Raw genomic sequence first — 22,140 nt, forward strand, 5'->3', positions numbered from 1 at the left:
AACCACAAATTCCTTCGAGTGTTTCTCATGAAAAAATACTCATTTTAATGATTCAGAGACAGGCTGTATTAAAAACATTTCAGCGAAAACCTCAAAGACTATAAAGCTATTTCAGACTCCTAATGTTTCCACAAAAATCCATGTTTATTGTGGCATTTCCTGTGCTCTGAATGACACTCAGAACATGATCATCATCAAATAGCACTTACCTCAGTTTTGGTCTTCAAGCCCAAGACTTGAAAGACAGGCTATCAGGAATTCATCTGTGTGTCTGACTACTACGTCATCACACAAACTAGCAACGTGACCAGCTCTGCCCATGGTGGTCATTAGCCATGAAGGCTGACCCCAGGTATTTACCGAGTTCAATAAACACCTCACCTACATGGCAACTTGTCCATTTTTGTTAAATTTGCATGTTAGTAAAATCCTACTTAGCTAGCTAGTTTTCAGATCTCCTTTCACTGGCTATACCCTGAGCACTTATGATAATGTCCAAACTAGTTTCCCTTCCTTGGGAAAATCAAAAGTTGTCTATATGATCATAATAAAAACTATGGGCCTTATATGTGAGCATTTAACCAGAAAAGAATTCAGTTTTCAATCAGTAAAATTTGACAAAAACACTCATGTTCCTCAGATTTGTAATTTAATGACCTCATATTTTCTCAGAATTATTTCTAAATCATTTCATGAGTAAATTTTAACAGTTAATTATTTTGGTTACACATATCCTTGATATCTGAAGTCACAGTAATGTACTCACTCATCAAAAAAACCTTGCCTGAAGTAAGGGGCTCATTCGCACAAAATCAAATTACAAATGCCCTTCCTGAGAAAAAGAACAGAGTTCTCTTTTTCAAAGGGATACAGTATAGTGAGGGAAAAGTAAAACAAAGGGTTGGAGGTGAGTCCTATAAACTCAATGCTAAATAGTAGGTTCAACAGATCACCTGGCTTACTTATGGAACAAAGTCACATTTATAAGCTCTTCAAAAGATGGTTAGACACTAAGTATGAAGTAGAAGCTGCTGTCCAGGAAGTGCTAGGAGAAACTATTTTGGAAACAAGACAACAAAGATGATTACTTTTTCTAAATAACACAAGAAACAAGTCTAGGTACATGCTTATTTTCCTCTTGCTTCATTCTATAGATTGATTTTACATAATTAAGTGAATCAATATGGACTTTCTATAATAAATACTTATTAATTTTAAATTTTTACAAATTGTCATTAGATTTGGATGTTTATTGTTAGTTCAATAACTTCTCAAATATTTAAAGTGACTCTGTAAAATTACTTCTCCTTATATTCTCTTCTTTTACTATTACACACTGATAATATTGATACTGTCTGACACTACAGTTTGAAGGACAGGCTAAGATCATTTGATTATACAAGATTTGATGAATAATCAACTGACTCTATAGTCTTTTGTGTTTGGTCCTGAGAAGCTTTTTATGCTTCACACTTCCCCACCAGTACTGGCGATTGAACCCAGGACTTCACACAGGCTAGGCAAGTGCTCGATCAGTGAGCTACATTTCCAGCCCTTTTTATTTTGATATAGGGTCACACTAGGTTGCCCAGGCTGGCCTTAAATTTACATGTGTGTTATGACCATGCCTGGTTTATACTGATACATATTTCTTAAACCTAATCCAATTCCATGAGCATTTATGAGTATGAAGACGATTTGTACATCTTAACAACTTTGTGATTTTGGAACAAATGATTCAACTTTTCTATTCCTCAATTTCCTCACTGGCAAAACAGTAATAATACCTCCTACCTATGAAATAAGGCCTCTGAAATACATGGCACAACACCTGGCATACAGTAATTGTTCAATAAAGAGAATGGTGAAAGAGACCTCTAAAATATATTTTTATTGATGTAACATATATATTTTTTCATAATCTAGTGTGACTACAATAACCACAATCACAATACATATCAGTGGCAGCAGTTGTTAACCTCTGGGTGCACTGCTTACCAATGTGCTACACATGATATTAAGTACTCTGTAGACATCATATTTAGGCCCCACAGCAACCATGAAAAATAAATAAAATTACTGCCACCATTATGCAAACAGAAAACATGAGCCATAATGAGATTAACATAACCAAGACCATACAATTAGTAAGTGGAAGAGCAGACGACAGTGATAACTTTTGTGGGCAGTAGGGGACAGCAGAGATTTCCTAGGAAAGGGTTAGAAGATTTAAAGGAACTTTTACTTAGAACTAATTTCAACAAAATCCAGTGTGATTTCTAGAGGTCCACCTCCGTCATCTAAAAGAGTTATTACATTAAAACAATAATTAATTTACAATAAGAACTAAGCATATATATTAATTTATTTTCTAATTTTCTAATTGTATGGATATAAAGTGCTCTGGAAATAACTCTAGAGATGACATTCCACAGACCTGAAGCTTCCTGGAAACAATACCCATTGCCATTCTTTTGAAGCCACTATGGAAAAACAACTCCATCCTATCAAATCCAATATAGACTTGAGAGGAAACAGAATTGTCAGTTTTAAGGGGAAGATGCATAGGTAGGAAGGCACAAGGTTACAGATTGTGGTGGGTCACCTTCCAAGATAACCCCAATAATTCATGCCTTTTGGTTTCCATGCCCTAACACAGTCCCTTCCCACACTGAAACTGCAAAAATAATGGTGTATGACTCCAAGGCTAAGATACAAAAGACATGTAGCTTCCATCTTGTCCTCTCTCTCGGGTCACTTCATCTAATAGAAGCTGGCTATCATGATGTGAGATACAGAGAGGCCACAAGGTGAGTGGTGATTAAGGCAGTGCAGATCTGCTAACCACATGAACAAGTCATCCCAGAAGCAGATCTTTCAGCCTCAGAAAAGCCATGAGATGACTAGAGGGTTGACATTTTAACTACATTATGAGAGACCCTGATTAAGAACCACCCAGCTAGATTGCTTCTGAATTTCTGACTCACAGAAACGACATTTATTCTTACTTTAAGTTGGGGTAACTTGATATGTAGCAATAGATGACTAATACATATGCATACATCAAAGAACTTAAATGCTGTTTAGGGATTGTGTTTACAAGTTCATGAAAGCATCAGTAAGTCCCTCTATAATACTTAGATGTATTCCTAATAAGTTGTATAAGACAAGATTATATCAGATGAACAACTGGTTTTTCCTGAATGGTTTTCTGAGAAGAGTATATGGTTCTAAGGCTTTTATAACAGATATTACAAAGGGAAATTTTATTTTTATTTTATTTTATTTTATGATATAGGGTCTTACTATAATGTCGTGTCTTACTATAATGTCCCAGCCTTGAGCTGCTGGGCTTAAGTGATCCTCCTATATCTCTCCTGAGTAGTTGAGACTATAGGTATGTGCTACTATGCTTGGCAAACACAGTTTTTATTCCATGTAACTTCAGAGGTAAAAACAAGAACTTGGGTAATTCCATAGTGAAGCCAAGGGTAGAACCCTCAGCTACCAGGTGCCTAGATGAGTCCATGAGGTTGTGATTTTTATCCTACGGTAATTTTTTATACATAAAATTCTTTATCTGGTACACATATGTTTTTTCTAGGATATGATCCATTCCCCACCCCACCACCAGATTCTCAGAGATCTGTTAGTGTTAATGGATACTGTAGTCATAGATTAATGGTAGGTGTCTTAAAGCTGGGGAAACTGCCCCACCTACATGCCCAGGTCATAAACTCATGAAGTTCTTGCCTTGATTCCTCACTGCCCCCTCACTGCCCATCCACAATAAACATCTGTCCACTTTTCTTGTACCTAATGTGGTTGATCAAACATGCAAATGGGGAGTGGAAGGAAGAGTGAATGGAAGGTCTCACACTTAAAACTGTTGCCCAAGTTTTAAATAAAAAGAAAGTAGAAAGCAAGGAAACTTGTTGGGAAGACAGGACAGAGAATAAACAGGAGGTGGAGTTACAAAGGCTCTGCTGTCATAAATTAGTATTACAGAACTATGGTTCTAAAAAGATAAAGCTTTTTAATTTATAGAAATGCTCATGTGTGGTCCAGTGGCAATGACAGAAATGTTCTATTTGCATTCTCCAATATAGTGGCTCCTAGCTACACTGGACTATTTAAATTGAAGTTAAAAAGTGAAAATTAAAATTTAGTTCCTAATTTGCCCTCAACATATTTCAAGTTCTCAAAAGCTACAAAAGTATTGAATTGGTAATATTTCTATTATTGGCATATTAGCAAAGATAGCATATTTTAGCTAATCAAATTAGCCTTTTTGTGTTTACATGTGTGTTTAAGCACACTTGAGAACTTAAGTATACTTTTATTCCTTTATTATACCCTCTCCCAAGCCAATCTTTCTGAAACCTTTTTTAAGTGTGTTTCCACTTACCGGGCAGAAAATGTTTAAAAATGGTTAAAATGTTTTGTGACAGGTCAACTCCTCTAAAAGATAAAATTTTGGTAGGCTGAGATTATTGTTTATAGTATATAGCTAACTCAGGATGTTCCTACTCATGCTGTTCCAAGTGGAAATGCCTCTATTGTAAAACCATGTTTCGGATATCAGTGTTTATTCCTGGCACAGGAACAAACGAAAGACCTTCAGGGCCAAAGTACACCCCAAGCTTACACTTAAACTGAAGTACACTAATGAGATCAAAGTTTCACCTATAAGGAGGTATTTTTCATTTTTTTCTCTTCATAATCTCTACTATTATTTCACTAACTTTGTGTGTGGTAATAAGGGAGAAGGAAAGGAAATTCATCTTAGGAATGCATCATCAACTCTTTTTTTCCTATTCCTAGGAAAGTTGTGGCACAAGATATCAACCTAGTCTTTAGACAGAAGTAAAATTCAGATGCCTGAAGCTCAATACTCCAAGATACACGGAGGGTCCGTCACAAAACAGCTCATATTTGGTCTGCTGGGAGCAGAGAGGTCTTAGTTACCTATAAGCTCAGAGGTAGGGCATATTTTAACTAAAAGGCTTGGTTGTTCAGAATAGGGAACTGAAAGCCATGAGGACACAGGTAATATTTTCAACTCTTCTTTAGGTTAAAATAACTAACTTAGGAATAAAGAATAAAAAAGTTATATAAAGTAGGCAAGGAACTGAAGAATACTTAATGACATTTAGAAGTGACTGACAGGATATTTACTGACTTAATCAGGAAGATTTTAAATTACTATTCAGGTGGGGAGGATACTTAGAGAACATTTTTCAACTCAAGAGGAAAGAACATGTTTTGCATACAAACAATTTTCTAGAAGTGATACCTAGCACTGCTCTGGTGAAAGAAATAACTAAGCTGGTTTGATTTTAGTTGTCTATATACAAACTCACAATGTATGCTTACAGATATAGTTTCACTGATGTCAGTGTAGTTATTAAACTGGAATAGTTTGAAATCAAAGTCTAGGCATCAAATGTAGAGCCAACAAGAGGAAATAGGTACATACTATACCTGAAAGAGTCATACACATTTGGCTTCCAAGTCAATAACACCCCAAACTACACATGTATGCACATGTACACTTTACCTCCCCAACCCCTACTCTGGGGAAATGGAAAAGTACTTGCACTGCCAATGGGGATTGTAAACTGGGACAAGCTTTCTGGAAGAAAATTTGACAGTATGTATCAAACTTTAAATTCTTCATACCTTTCAACTTGTAAATCTACATTTAAAAATTATTTTAGGAGAGAGAGGTGCAGTGGCACAAGCCTATAATCCCAGCAACTCAGGAGGCTCAGTCAGGAGGATCCTGAATTCAAAGCCAACCTCAGCAAAAGCGAGGCACTAAGCAATTCAGAGAGACCCTATATCTAAATAAAATACAAAATAGGGCTGGGGATGTGGTTCATGGTTGAGTGCCCCTGAACTCCCCCACCAAAAAAATACATATATATGTAAGAGTTCATGCAAAGATATTTTCTTTTTTAAAATTTATTTTGATTCATTGTACACAAATGGTGTACAACTATTGTTTCTCAGGTTGTACAAGAAGTAGAGTCACACCATTTGTGCAATCATACATGTACATAGGGTAATATGTTTGTCTCATTCTGTTAAATTCTGATACAGTCACAGAATATCAGTTAAATACTACCTAGTCATATATCTGCACATCAAAATACCACAAAGTCAATTTAAAACAAAAGTACTTCTCTCTGCCCATTTATGTATAGACTAAGATATAAAATGATGTTACTTTTGATAATCTTTGGAAACAAGAATATGGGAGATTTTTATTTCCTAAAAATAATTATAATTTTTAATAGGGAAAAATATTTGCTTTTTAAAAAAGTCACACATTTATGAATTTCTATATACACTGGGTTAAGATAAAGAGAAAACAGAAAGAACAGGATTAGGAAGGGGAACACTAGGGAGGGCATATACCGCAGATTCCACAATTATACAAAATGTGAATACATCTTTCCCAATGCACACTTGTAATACTGGCATAGAGACAAAGGATCACAGTACTTGGGAAAGACATGAAGGATTATAATTCTCATTTTAGAAAAGCACCTGACAGACTGACTTAATTTGCTTAATATTTCATCTCTCAAAAACAGTGGCAACTGTTTGTTGTGGGTTTATTGTGCCCAAATAGAAAGAACTGGCTGGTGATGCAGAAGGTGACAGGAATTCTGGAGTTAAAATAACTGTAATAGAATGAAAAGGGGACCAATGGCCATAGTTAAAAGTTAAATCTGAACAAATTCAACAAAATGAACTTTGAAAAACTCAGAGAACAAAGAGTTAAGCTTAGGTGGCTAGAACTTTTACAGGGGGCTAAAACTGAAAAGAAAGAGAAAATTGTAAAGAACAAAAATTTAATAAAGCAATTGCAAATAATCTCATTACAAAGTAAAAGAATAATCAATTAAAAGGGTTTTCTCTGATGAGCTCAGAATTTTAAAAATATATATAACTTGAAGAGAAGGCACACATACTCAAAGAAGAATGGAAAATATCAGTGTGAATCTGTGCCTCAACACTTTAGAACAAAACCAGGATTAGGATTTAAAATGGTCATGTTAGCCATCATTAAAGGACTTTGATGTGGAAGGATTTAATTAATTCTGTGTAATTCAATGAGAGGATTACTGAATAGAAGGTATATGAGAATAAATTTCAGAGTGAAAAAAGGAAAAACTTTCTAACACGGTGATGCAAAAATGAAATATAATCATCCTTGCAGTAATAAGCTTCCAGGTACTGAATACCATAATCATGGGATTGATGGACACTTCTCAGTGGAAAATGAAGAGATGGATTGAAACTGGTGGCTTTCCCATTTGTTTTTAATAGCATGAACACTGCACTGAAAGAAGCCTTACCCAGAAGACCAAAATACTAAACAGATAAAGACAGATAACTGCTCTAGGTGAAATATCCTACACGTCTCATATTCAACTCATCTGATAAAGGACCAAATGATCTAAAGTGGTTCATATTTAATTAGTAAAACTACAATGTCTTAAGTATTATACTACATAATCAGAGGAATGATCTCTCAAATGGAATGAATGGGGTGATCTGCTGCAGGTGAATATATACATGTGAAAGAAATTACTGTTTATGGTAATTACTATGTGTAATTTTCAAAAGGTTCGCATGTCATTCAGAGCTATGATCAACTATAATGCCTCAAGATACTGAAGTATTTTAAAACAAGAAGAACATGAAAGTTTGGGGGAAGAGAACAATTAACACATATACCCACTAATTTACCAAAACTTTTAATTTTTGTACTTATCTATCTAGTCCCTATCTACTTATAAACACGCATTCTGGAATGGTTTATAAGATTTAAAATTTTTCCCCACATAAATTAGGATATTTCCACAAACATCTACAAGCTCCATAATAATTATTTTATGCCCACAGAAAAATGGGAGAGTCTACAATATATTAAAACAATTTCTAACTATTAACCATTCAGAAGACTATTACATATAAAATTGTTATACATAAAATTGTGTTATTGTATAATTTGTTATTGTATATTATCATGATACCTATTTCTATACATGAGCTTTTTTTCTTCTACTACATCTCTCATGAAGTTAAGGGTCCTAAAGTGGGATTGGTGAATTCAAAGTATGAACTCTGATGGCTATACATTATAATGTTTCCCAACAAGTTTTTACCAATGCACCTGTAATCACATCTGCAAAAAGTATCCTCAGTATTAATGTCACCGAACTTAACAGATACACTACCTTTACTACTTTCAAAGAAAGGTGAGAAACTACTATTAAAATATTTCATTGTATTCATCAAAGCTTTTTGGAGGAGGTAGAGAACAAAAATAAAATGTATATTCCCAGAATAACCATGATAAGATTTTATGCCACAATCTGGATAAGAAAATTGTCTTTTTTTTTCTGCAATATAGGGAATTAATCAAGATTTCTGCTCTATAATATATTCAAAAATTAATAAAACCTTAATATCTGGAGGCCACTTAATAGCTTTGGTTACCAATGATAATCAAAACACAAAGTTTATTTCATAATAAAGTCAGTATAATCATGGTTGATGGCATCTTTGTCCATTTGCTTTCTTCTGCTTTTATCCCACCTTCTTTACGGTTGAACTTTGCTTCCAGGTAAACATTAAAGTCAGAAAATTACATTCTTACTTAAACTAACAATAACATAAGAATTTCCAAGGCAGTCATCTAGTAGATTATATTCTGAGGATTTCCTCTAGATACAAACATATTGGAAAGAACCTGAACTGCAATGGTGTTGACATCAGTAGAAGTGATATTTTTACAGATCAGATGATAATTTCAGGGATATGTTCTCTCCTTTGAATTTGTATTTTGGTGATCTAAAATTAGTTTTAGAAGAACAGAAGGCATATTTTCAGGCTACTGAAAATAGGTTTTATTTTGCTTCTTGTTTTGATAGGGTTCTGTCATCAACTAAAAGGATTCTGTTTCTGAAATACTAATGATTGTTTTTATGTATGTTCTTCATTACACTGACTTAAATCAAGTTAGCCAACTAATTCAGTACCTTAGAGGTTCATTCTACTCTGGGCAAGCTGGGGTATAATACATTACTGTGGTGATACAGTTAGGGTGGATGATTTAGAAATTCTGACTATGAAAATTCTAAGAATTTCCAGGTTCAGATATTCAAGGTCTAAAGCTGTATAGCTTAAAAGTGTCTGTATTCTGGAGCAGATCTAGTAGTAATGCTTCATTCATGTGTGCAGGCATTCTCTCATTGTCTGTGTGGAGAGATTATACAGTCCTTTATTATAAGAGGATAGACGTTTTTTCTTTTTAAAACATGTTTGGATCTCTCCCTACTTAGCAATAACAATAATAAAAATAGTAACAGCAGTTTCCCTTCACCTAGTAACCAGGCAATAGTTTATCTCTTACTTTTCAAAACTCTACACAACAGGAGGGATTCCTGTTTTATGGATAAGAAATTAAAAGACACAGAGGGCATATATATTTTAAGGTCTTACTACAGAAAGTAACTCACTCTGCCCAATTGATACTTAAAAGTTTACACGTATATTTAAAACAGGCAGCTGTTAAGGCTATAGTTCAATTACTTGGTCTAGCCCAGCACTGGTGACATACATACTTAGCCTTCACTACTTTGGTCCCCTAGAAAACTGTATTCCTAGTGGGGTTATTAAGCCTTTGGCTTACACTCAGGGGCACTTGAAAAAGAAAGTATACAAAGGAAATTCATGATCACATTTATTGTTGGAATAGTAATAAAAGCATCATTTACTATACTTCTTTTAGCATCAAATCTCATGTCTAAAAGGAGAAATACTTCTCAAACAGCAGGGCCAGAAACACTGCTTCACCTAAGCCATCCAAGTACTTTTCATCTAATGAACAATGGCAGATTTCAATATATAATATTTATTTAGCCACTAGGAAGCTCAGCGCAATATCTGAAATACTCTGGTACTAAAGGCATACATTTCTCTAAACAAATTTTTAGCTCTGACCTAAACTTACTATTCCTCTATTAACTTCTTCATACCCTGATTTATTTCAACTTTGAAGTAAATTCTTAGGGTCAAAGTTCAATGCCAGTTTCTGTTTTTATGTTGATATCTGATTTTTATAAGACTATACATAGAGCAATGTAATATTTTTTTGGCAACTACTATATCCTATATCAACATAGCACAAAAATGAGGTTATGTCAGTCATCTTTCATTTTAGATAGAAAGGAGCCTTTCTTTATAGAATTTTCCTAGAAGGTAGGACATGAAGGAGAATGAAATCTTTTAAATCTTTATTTGTGGCATTGTAAAAAAAAAATCAAGACTGGATAGCAACTACTTTGTTTCAAACAACAGGAGATGGATTTTGACCTTTACTGTTGAGTAGTAAGAATTATAATGAAAGATTCTATCTCCTGCAACATAAATGCCAATGAGCAAAATGGTCTGATCTTTTTCAATGTGACAACTGAATGAAGATGGAGTCAGCTTCTGCCACCAGTTTGTTTTTGTTTTTAAAAAGGGCTCTAAATTCTGAGACTCTATTTGTGCTACCTATTATGTTTCTAACTTAATGTAAAATAGCATCCATCCATTCTTTGGAGGAATTCAATTCATTCAAGAATAAGAGATTTTCAAAATTATCTACAATGGCAGTGATTCTCATGAACCAGGCCTCACTATTAGCTGGCTAAGGGACCAGCAGTACACTCCAATTCAAACTTGGTAGTCTAGATGATAATCTAGTCACACTTGGAGCTAAAACTTGGTTATATATCTTCGTTGTACCTTTAGCCTTTTCAAATGATTAAAAATTATACCAACCCATATTTTATACTTAAAAATCTGCTTCTCCAGTATATTACTCTCATTTTCATTCAGGGGATATAAACAATTAAAGTGAATTATCTTCAATAGCATTATATTATATAGATTGTTTTCTCCTGTAAGCATTTCATCTTTTGATATATATTAATCAAGAAATTAGGTATTTATATAATATGTAAAGTACATATGCAAGGAGAGCCAGGCGCCCCTACATACATAAAGTATTTATTGGGTGCTTTTGTCTTGTGCATTTTGGAACTAAAGCAGTATTTTATTCACTTTTACTCATTTGGTTGTGCTGTTTTGGATACTTAAATGAAATTAAATGTTCATGCTTACTTCATGAAATGAAATAGAGGTAATCACCTTTTTAAAGAACAGAATATGTTTTTATAGAAGACACTAAGGTCCTCACCTGAGGCTGCTGTGGCATTTGTAGGTGTGGAAGCAGCTGCTTGAATTCGAGCATGAGGAGGAATAAGGATGGTAGCCAAAGGTGGATTACTTGACAGTTCTAGAGAAGATAAGACACAAAGATTAGAGACCACTCCTAAATGTATATGAAAATATTATAATGTTAACAATAAATTTAAGATACCACACTGAAACACCAGTCTAACAGAAAAAGAAGACATAATGAACCTACCTCCATCTCAAACCATATCAATGAGTTAGTAATCAACTTATGGAGTAAGCTCACAGAAACATAGTTTATTCTACCATTACTCTTGTTATGATATACAAAAAGGTGCTAAATGCTAAAATTAAGATATGTCTGAGAATTAAAAGTTTGAGAATAAACATATTAGTAAGATAAGTTTCCATCTTGCATTGACTTAAATATGCCATCCAACTCTGGTAGTACTTGTCCACAGGAATTCAAAGTGAAGATTTACAGCAGGGAATATAAGTGTAGTCTATTGTCTGTCTGTGTATGCACATGTACAAATATATGTACAGACTAATCCGCCCAATTATTTAAAGCCTAACTAGATACTACTGAAAGCAGGATTAAAGAAACATCTATTTAAAGTTGCATTGCCTTTTTAAAAAACATTTTAATCCAATTACACACACATATGTATATATATCTATATACATATGTATATATCTATATACATATGTGTGTGTGTGTGTGTGTGTGTGCATGCAGTACCGGGGATTGAACTCAGGTATACTGCAACATAGAGCTATATCCCCAGCCCTCCTTATTTTGAGACAGGGTCTAAGTTGCTGAGGCTGGCCTTGAACTTGCAATCATCCTCCCTCAACCTCCTAAGTACCTGGGATTACAAGAGTACACAATGCAGTCATCTCAATTCTATATTTTGTCTATATTTTGTAACTCAATATAAAAGACTGCTAGTTTTTAAAAGTTGTGAAATAGGCTTTTTAACCTGTATATGGTAAGGCTATTTCTGTCCACTGAATACAGATTAACTTTCTTTTAAGAATCAAGTTCTGTACAGGTACCTTAAGAAATTTAAGGGTTTAGAGATTTAGATCAGTGGCAGAGTGCTTACCTTTAAGCACAAGGCCCTGGTTTGGACCATCAGCATAAAATAAATAAATAAATAAATAAATAAATAAATAAATAAATAAATAAATAAATAAATGAATAAACAAAAGGGTTGAATCTAATAGTGTAGATTGGATAAGTAGTGGTGATGCTGTCTCTCTCCTCTCTCTAATAAGGTAGATTAGATAAGTAATGGTGATGATATCTCTATATCTATTTGGTGATGAAATATATATATATATTATATATATATATATCAACAAATTATATTTAATGTTTTATACCAAAACAAATCCTATTGTCATGGATAACTAAATTAACCAATTTAAAAAAAGAAAGAGAAACTTAGCAAGACCCTGTCTATTTAAAAAAAAAAAAAATCTTGGGGATGTGGTTCAGTGGTCAAACACCCCTGGGATTCAACTCCTAGTACAAACAAACAAAACAGAAATTTAACATATTTAGGATAGAGGCACTTTCAAATTAAAAGATCTCTGTTCAGTATCTAAGAGGAAACCTGAAAAGGGAAAAGATGACCAGATTTTAATGCAAGACAATGTAACAAATTACTGTAAAGATAATCTTCAAAATAAACTGGATATTGATGATTGGTGGTCACTTTCCTTATGGCTCACACTGTTCATTTTATCCTACTCATTTACAGTCTCTTACCAGATTCCTACACCTGTCCTTCTGTGTATCTGCATGCCCAGTTGAGAGCCATGATGATTTTCTGTGTTAGTATGGGGTAAGGGTATTTATAAGGGTGTATATACAGGAGCAAGGCTTGGAAAAAAAAAAAAAAAAAAAAAAAAGCAACCCTTGCTTGCGTTAGGTAGCAGATTGTTATCCTGGTCTTGGATAGGGAGAGAGGGGTAGCTCATAAAGGAAAAGTGAAGAAAATAAGAAAAGACGCTCTGAGATCTTGGAGGCTTCACCATACCCAAAGACCCGGGAGTGGAAGGATAGGGGACAGAGCATTTGTGAAATTTTTGAGTCAAACACCCTAAAAAACTAAGAGTTCTAAAATGTATAACCACTGCCAGTTCTACATCTATCCAACTTCTATACCCCATTGTCCTTTTTCTCTTCCTTAATTATAAGCATTCCTTAAAAGATCCACTGCTTTCATCTAGTTCTCCACTTCAAAGAACTTGGTAACTGGCATAGCTTTTGCTTGTGTGAACGAGGAAGCCTCCTTGCACTTTTGCTGAAGTTCTGTTCTCTCCATGAATCTGTACATTTTATGGGAGAGATTATGGGCATTTCCATGGGACTGTCACAATTAGTCCAAAATAGCTGCATTTGTTTTTCACTCCCAACAATTACTACCTACTTCCAAGCAGTCTGTTTACTCATAGCAATAAATAAGGAAACAGAGGCAGTGAGTGTGGACACAAACTGCAACAAAAGAATGAAAAAACAATGACATTATGGAGGAGAGAAATAGTAAAGCAAAGTCCTTATCAGGACCAAAAAGTAAGTAAGTAATTATATATATTTTTTTCTGTTTGAAGCAGAGAAGGAGTGTGAAGAAATTAAAACTGAAGAGTAAGTTACTATTTACTAAATATGGATGCTAAGCTTGAGAGTGGGAAGATGATGAAGGGAACAAGGAGGTCCATTATATGAAAGCAGGACTAATTTTGGAGAACTGAGAATTCAGAAACTAAAAGATAGGGTCAAAGACAGACTACCATCTCAGAGACATGGTTAAAAACAAAAACAGTAATAGTTTCAAAAGACTAGAAAAGTTAATGCAGGAAAAGAATTTCTTCAATTAGATGGAAATAGCATGAGAATAATTCATCAAAAAACCACCTAATTGTCTATTATGGAAAATTACAAATGTTTTAAATGTATATAAATCATTATGTGCTCCATAATCAAATATCTTAATGCACAACTTAAAAGTAAAATGATTTTAAAAGTGTCAATTAGCCAACTAAGACATATATCAATCAACCAAAAAGTTAACCAAACTGATTTAAATAAATTTTGCCATGTTGTTGATTATATTGCAAACTACAGAGGAAAAACTCCCCTGAAAAGACAAACTGAATAAAATCAACCATGCTGGATAAAATGTTTTAAAATAGAAAAACAAAACCTAAATCTAGTTGGGAAAATCTGAAGTTTCCCTTAATCTAAATTTTCTAGCCTTCTAAGTATAGGATTCCCAAACTCACTGGTAGGAAGGGGCAATTAATAACTTTCCTAGTGTTTTTTAGGGGTGGTGGTGATGAAAGTGGTAGTGATAGTGTTTGTTCAAACTGTTATGTGCAAACTGAGGATAAATTTGAGAGCAGTAGTCAATATGAAAACCACAGGGAAGAAATCAACCGCTCTATTAACTAGACCTTTACTCTTTTTAACAGTGATGTCATTAAAATACCAGTCCCCAAGCAGAGGGGACTCTTCTTGCTTTGTTAACTTTGAAGGAGCTCACTCTTCAGATCAACGGAGTCAAAAAGCAGGCAGTCTAGAAGTAGTATGAAGTTTTCAGGTATATCAGGATGCTTATGTGTTTATGAAAAATGCCAGAAGTTGTCTATATACTTAAAACTGCTATTTCTTTCTAGTTACAAAAAGGTTAAAATGACTTATCAATGGAGATCCTATTTCATTTCTGAACTATTTTTTTTAAGCACTAATTCAAATGCTATGATGGTGCTCCTTGATCTCACACATTAGTGAATTACAATGTTGCTTATTTGTATTTTGTGGAAGAGTAAATAGCCATATTGTAACTGTTTATCTCCTTGGCTAACAAATTCAAAGGGCCCAGGAAATTCCTGACCAAGGTCCTAATACTAACTTCATATTCTATATTCATTCAGAAAATTAAATCAATCTAAACTAATCAGAAAATCACACAGAGTGGAAGAGGGGACCACAGGGAGGGAAAAGGGGTGGGAAAGAAGAACTGGAGAGTGAATTTAACCAAATTATATTGTGTACTTGTAGGAGAATATAACAACAAATCCCTAGTATGTATAATTATAATGTGCCAACTAACAAAAGTAAAACAAAACAAACAAACAAAAAAACAAATAGAAAATTACAAGGCTTATTCCTGCATTTTTGGAGATACTGCTAATGTTTAATATGAAGACTACAGGCTATTTACTCAAAACTCGTAACTACTTTGATCTGGAACTGCCCAACAGTAAATATCATAATTCATGCTCCCAAAATCTCAATACTTTCAGTGTACATAGTACAGATACATTTTAGAAGTTATCTAGAAAAAAGTTAGAACTTTCAAAGTTCTTGTGATTAACCTGAAAATTCTATACTCCAGAATTTCATTCCTAATAAAGAACAACAAATTTTTAAAAAAATTACTAAATTCTTTAACTAAAACTAACTCTCTTGGACATTTAAAAATAATAGTGGGCATGAGGACAGAGCTCAGAGGTAGAGTGCTTTGTCTAGCATATGCAAGGCCCTGGGTTCAATTCTCAGAACCAGAAAAAATAAACAAAACAAAAAATAATTCTGCTAATATTTTGAACTCTGAAGGATCCAGTCTAGACTTTTCTATATTTATTTATATCATGAATTTATGTAACTCTAATATGGTCTACACTTGAGGCTTTAATTTCTCATTTTTCTTCGTCTTTATGGAGTCAATTCATTTGTATAATCAAAATTTTGGAGATGAAAGTTGAATATCCTTCAGTTCAACTATATGATGATGGTTAATGATGATGATGATTTTTAAATGAGAAAACTCAAGCAGAGAAAGTGCTTTGGCCAAGGTCTACAACCAACAACAATTCTCTAGTAATTAGTTAGAGGCCACTAAACATTAAGTCTGATTTACTCTTTCCACATGCAAAGCTGCATTTCCTTATTGCCTTGGTATAATGTACACCGCCAGTATTCTGGTCTTCCTGGAAGCCTATCCACCCAAACTATATAAAGAACTTTTAGTCAACATATTAGTTTTCTTGAGTGTTCCTATACCATTCCACATTCTTCTTAGTAGTATGTCCAAAGCAGCACAGTAGACCAAATAACCTCAGAAAAGATTTACAGTAATTCTCAAATAAAATTGACAATACCTAATCTAAAATCCTGAATACAGTCATCACTATTTGTCCTTACTACTGTAGTTTCCTGATCTAAACCTTACCTTTTTCTTAGCTTACTTATAAATTTTCTCAAACTCTCCTGTAGTGTATCTACTGGATTCATATTTCAACAACTAGAAGAATACAGCCTGATTATCTAGAAATTTTATGCCAGATTATTTATAAATTAATGTCAATTCTTTTGATGTGTCCTATATATAAAGAATTATTATGCTGTCTAAAGTTATCATTGCTATTATAAATTACACGTCTAAAGACCAAAAAGCCCCATCTCGGGTCAAAGTAATTTGAGAATAATATCAGAAGATACTTCATTACCTCAGGTAGATTAGATAGTGTGGTTCCTTTCAGATATGTCTGAGGGTAAAACAAGTTGGAAGAAAATACTCAGGACACAGAAAGGCAGATAAGCAGATGAGCTAACCATATTTATGTCTATCAGTACTTCATACCAAACATAGGTTTAAAAACCACTATTACAGAAATAATGAAATCTTCTAATTATCATAAATAATGAATTACAGTAACCTTTATAAGTAAGTAATTGATTGGTTTCAAATGAAAAAAAATTTTTTTTTTGATGAGCTGGGCTGCTTGAACACTTGTTTTTATTGCCTGCCACCACCCCTTCCAATTCCCTCCCTGTTTTCATCAGTTCCTATTTTATAACATACTCTCTTTCTCTTTTCATTTTTCTCTTTGCTCTCAATCTTTTAACTGTCTTTTAAAAACTTGTTTTCTAGAACCCTTTTTCCATCTCATCACCTGCTTTCTTCATTTTTAGATATTCTTGCCTCTCTACTCTAAAACTGAAAATTCAGTCTGCCTGAGTCTACATGTTGCTCTGGGGCTGCCCCAAATATCCAATTTTAACTCTCAGAGTTCCCCTGAATTCCTAAATCACTGCTTTTTCTGTCTAGTCAATATGCTACTACTCCCACGTACTTCCCCACAAAACCCAGCTAAGTAGTAGATTCTTCAAATTAAATCATACTAACATAAATGGCTGATAATTCTTACCTACCCCCAGGCCCAACCTATCCTGTCTTATAACTTCGTAAGGACAATGCTTGCTAAAATTGTTTCAATTGTTAAAACTTTGTACAAATTAGGTTAAAAAAAAAAAAAAAACTGGGACTACAGATGTGTGTTGGTGGATTTAGCATCAGACTCCACTTTAAACATACAACAACTTTCTTCCTAACACATTCCACCCTTGGAATAGGCAACAAATTGGTAAATAATACTGATTCCCTGTTTAACTTTCCTGATTCCACCTGCTTCCTGCAGTTGATTCAGTCATGTCCAACCTTTCATATTTAATGACAAAGAGGAAATGAAGAGAAAGGAGTGTGCCAAAGGTTCTGAATTCCAAGATCTGGTGGCTGATAATACTGTTCAGTCAGAGGGTCCTAGAACTTCAACTGAATCCCCAGGGCTGGAAAAATCAGACAGGTCTGATATTCTCTTGAGGTAAGGATTCAGGCAGTAAGGATCTGAAAGGATCTGAAAGTTTCCTGTCCTATATCTGTTTATCTCTCTCATTCTGCTAATTGATCACAGAAATATTTCTTGTGATTATATTAATGTAATACTAATTACTGCTTATGCTTATGGTTAATTTTCATGATACTGTAACAAACAGCAAAGTGAAGTTAGTTCTGCTGTAAACTTTAATTACTATAATTCTGTATTGTACTCAAGTGTTTAATCTTCCTAATTTGATTCATATGGCAGGTTTACTTTACTATTAAAACAACAATAACAATCAGAGACCGCATTAGAAATGCCCAATAAATACTGGTTGTATGAATTAATAAACACTGGGTTTATTTAAAGTGCCATGTATCAAATATTCAAACATTCCCTGACCACCTACTGTATATGTATCAGGGATTATCTTTGTTTTATTTGGGAGTAGGAGTACAAATGAAGATCCTCACTACTTACCCTCAACAAGGAATCTTTGAATTCTCCCTAGCTATATAATCAAGTGGGATTCATTCTTCTCCTTCAACCTTTTGAATTACAGTTTTATTCTGATCATTCTTTAATTATTACCGACTAGTCTTTAAAGTTTCATCTGCGTAAGTTACATCTTTGCTTTAGAAAATGAGACCACCATTTGGTAACACTGCTTCAAAATCAAAATGTAAATGCCTTCTACTGTCTTGTACAACAAATTAGAACAAATAATTTTTTTTTTTTTAAATTAGAACATACAGTATCAAATAGAATGCCATCAAAAAACACCTCTTCCCTGGATGGCTATGTCCTTATATTAAAAAACTGTTCAATAACAACAGTGATTTAGAAGTTCTGAGAAAAAAACAGTGATCACAGTCACATTTCAGAATGGCTGCTAAGGCAGGACATATTAACACTTAAAAACAAAGAAAACAAACAGAAAGAGGAAGGTCCTATCTTAAAATGATGAACTTCCAACTTAATATTTTTAATCTGATGAGAAATGATTCTCAGGATATATTTACAAAGACTCATGTACATCTTTTTTTCACTGATATTCAGAAAGTCACATAAATACTTGAAAGTCACAGACAGTATGTGTTCACATAGATTACATCCAAATATATATACATACTTTTCTAACCCAGAAAAACATGTGTACACTTAGAGACATACAGCTACATTTATATTTGATATATGGGAAAATATGATATTTTAAAATACCAAAATAAAATAATATGCATTTTTAAAAAAACCATTGTAAATATTAGACATGTATGTACAGTTTGAACTAAATTAGTCTTCTTGAAATTGAGCCTTTTCTTTATTTTAAAAAGCACTATCAAGTCCTGATTCATTATACTGCAATAAGCTTAGGACAATGAGATAATACTTCACATCCAACAGGATGGCAAGAAAGAAAAGAAAGGAAAGGAAGGAAAGAAAGGAAGGAAGAAAGAGGGAGAGAGGGAGGGAGGAAAATGACAGGTTTTGTCAAGATGAGGAAAAATTAGAACTCATGTACACTGTTGATAGGAATGTAAAATGTGCAGCCTTAGGAAAATAATTTGGTGGTTCCTTAAAAAGTTAAAGAATTATCATGTGACTTAGTAGTATCCAAAGAATGGAAAACAAGTATTCAATCAAATATTTGTACACAAATGATCACAGAAGCACTCCTCACAACAGCCAAAAGGTAGAAACAACCCAAATGTTCATACCTCATGAATGAATAAGCAAAATGTGGTATATATGCATAATGGAATATTAATCAGCCACAAAAAGGAATGAAGCACTAATATATGCTATGCAGATGAACTCAGAAAACATGTTAAGTAAAAGAAGCCAGACACAAAAGGCCACATATTATGATTCCACTTATATGAAATAGGAAGATTCACAGAGATAGAAAACAAACTGACTGTTCCTAATGGGCTGGGAGAGGGGTTAATGGGGAGTTCAATTAACAGGGATAAGTTAAAGTGTTTTGGAACTTGATAAAGGTGGCAACTGCACAACATTGTGGATGTACTAAATACCACTGAGTTGTTTACTTTTTAAAAAATTATTAATCTTATGTGAATTTTATTTGTTTTAAAAAAAGTTTAGAAACTCATAGAATTTGTTTTTAAAATTTTATTTTCTTTAGTAATAATGAAAAATTTTAGTGACTAAAGAAGCAAATTTACTTTCTTCAAAAATGGCACACATGAACTGTGAAACTTTGAATTTAAAAATCTGATCAATAAAGAAGTTTAAGTAGTATCTTATTTTTGATATACATGAATATATAATGAAGAATACCAAACATGTATTATATGAATATAAGGAGAATTGCCCTCAGAAATCTATTTACCATAAATATTATGTAGTTTTTGAGGTTTTACCAACTTATTCGCCTGACAAGAGGCTTTCTTTTTAGTTTATTTTGAGCTACAAAGTACTCAGAAAGACAGTGTGAAAAACCCTCAATCAATACTGGTTTGTGAAATTTTAAGGTCACTTGACATAAATCATTAGAAAAAGAAGGGGCCTGGGGTTGTGGCTCAGTGGTACTAGCATGTGTAAGGCACTGTGTTCAATCCTTAGCATCACATTTTAAAAAAATTAAAAGAATAAAGGTATTGTGTCCATCTGCAACTAAAAAATTATTTTAAAAAAATGAAAAAGAAGGAAAAGAAATTTAACACTAACTTAGTTCCTAATGTTGATACTCCAGTTACAAGTCAGATGTCACTATATCTAAGCCTTTAGAGATTACTATAAAAAGCAACCCAGTAAAGAGTTATGTTGTACAGATAATAAACATATACCTATAGTACAAAACAAAATAAAAACTTCCAAATGGATACTCAGCCATTTTCCAATGGAGTCCTCCTACAGATTTAAAAAATGCTTCATATAAAAAAGTTCAGGTGACATAACCTAAGAAATTAGATGGTTCAAAAAATAGTTGTATTTGATTACAAATACACAGATGTAAAAGATATATAAAAAATTTTGAATGAAATTTTTATAAAATTTGAGATGTTAAAAAAAGCAAAATTCCTTATGTAACATATGATTTTAATATATTCAAGTTATTAAATCTGTTTGGGATTTTGGGAAAACGAGAGATTATTTTGGATTCAAGAATTATCAAAGTCGGGCATGGACTCTGGTAATCCCAGTGACTCAAGAGACTGAGGCAGAAGGATTATAAGTTTGAGGCCAGTCTCAGTAACTTAGGGAGGCCCTAAGCAAATTACCAAGAACCTGTCTCAAATTAAAAAATAAAAAGGACTGGGGATGTGGCTGAATGGTTAAGCACCACTGGGTTCAGTCCCTCATACTAAAAAAAGAAAAGATTATCAAAATATGTGTTAGAAAAGAAATTTTGAGAACTATATTATATATTCTAAAAAGTTACTATTTTGAGTTCTAATTATTTGAGTTGTGATTTTAATTCTCTCTATACTTCTACAATGTGTTTTCATCACTTTCCTTATTCTACATATATTACTCTTGATTAAAACAAAACCAGTAAGAATTAAAAGTAATTTTTTTCTTAAGAGGTCTAAAACTTAACATGGCATAGGATCACAAAATCTTTGCTCTAAAAGAGGCCAATAATCTCTCAGTGAATGAAACCTTTTACTAAATCGGAATAACCCACCTACCATAATATGACAATACGCAGCTTTCTTCTGAACACTTGCAGGCACAGATATCAATATTCTGGAAAAAAGCTTGTTTCACTGATCATCAGTAATTTTATTCAATCTCTGTACCAAAGACTTAGGTCTTCACAATAAGTTCAAGTATGTACAGTTCTCTAATTTTCTGCTATTTTCAATTTTGAAATCTTGAGAAAGAATGTATGTTTTCTCTTTCCTTTATAAGGCTATCCTTGAGATATTTTTACACTGCTATCAGTAGTACCTTAGCTTCCCTTCTCAAGGGTCTATATTCAATTCTGGTTCTTTGTATATACCCTAGGTCCCATTTACTAATAATATTCTTCTTAAAACAGGTAACCAGGACCCCAAATAACATTCCAAATGGTTTCTGATCAGCTTACATTCTTTTTTAAAAGTTAAGACTATATTGGCATTGCTAGTGCTATAAAATATTCATAGCTTAAGTTTAGTCAACTGAATTATACAACTCTGCTTTCCATTTACTGAAATCTTCCATATCTACAGATTATGCCATACAACCTTC

At 33.4% G+C, this 22,140-nt stretch overlaps 1 protein-coding gene across 3 annotated transcripts in view; it reads right to left on the minus strand.

Annotated features, from left to right (window-relative positions):
• GSK3B (glycogen synthase kinase 3 beta) overlaps positions 1-22,140 on the minus strand; it is a 209,558-nt gene that overhangs the window by 3,215 nt on the left and 184,203 nt on the right. For all 3 annotated transcript variants that reach the window (XM_079155326.1, XM_079155324.1, XM_079155325.1), the window contains one exon: positions 11,267-11,365. In XM_079155326.1, coding sequence (XP_079011452.1) covers positions 11,267-11,365 — 99 coding nt within the window. The remainder of the gene's footprint in view (positions 1-11,266; positions 11,366-22,140) is intronic.

This window comes from Sciurus vulgaris, assembly GCF_902686455.1.
Source record: "Sciurus vulgaris genome assembly, chromosome: 10".
Taxonomy (NCBI): Eukaryota; Metazoa; Chordata; class Mammalia; order Rodentia; family Sciuridae; genus Sciurus; species Sciurus vulgaris.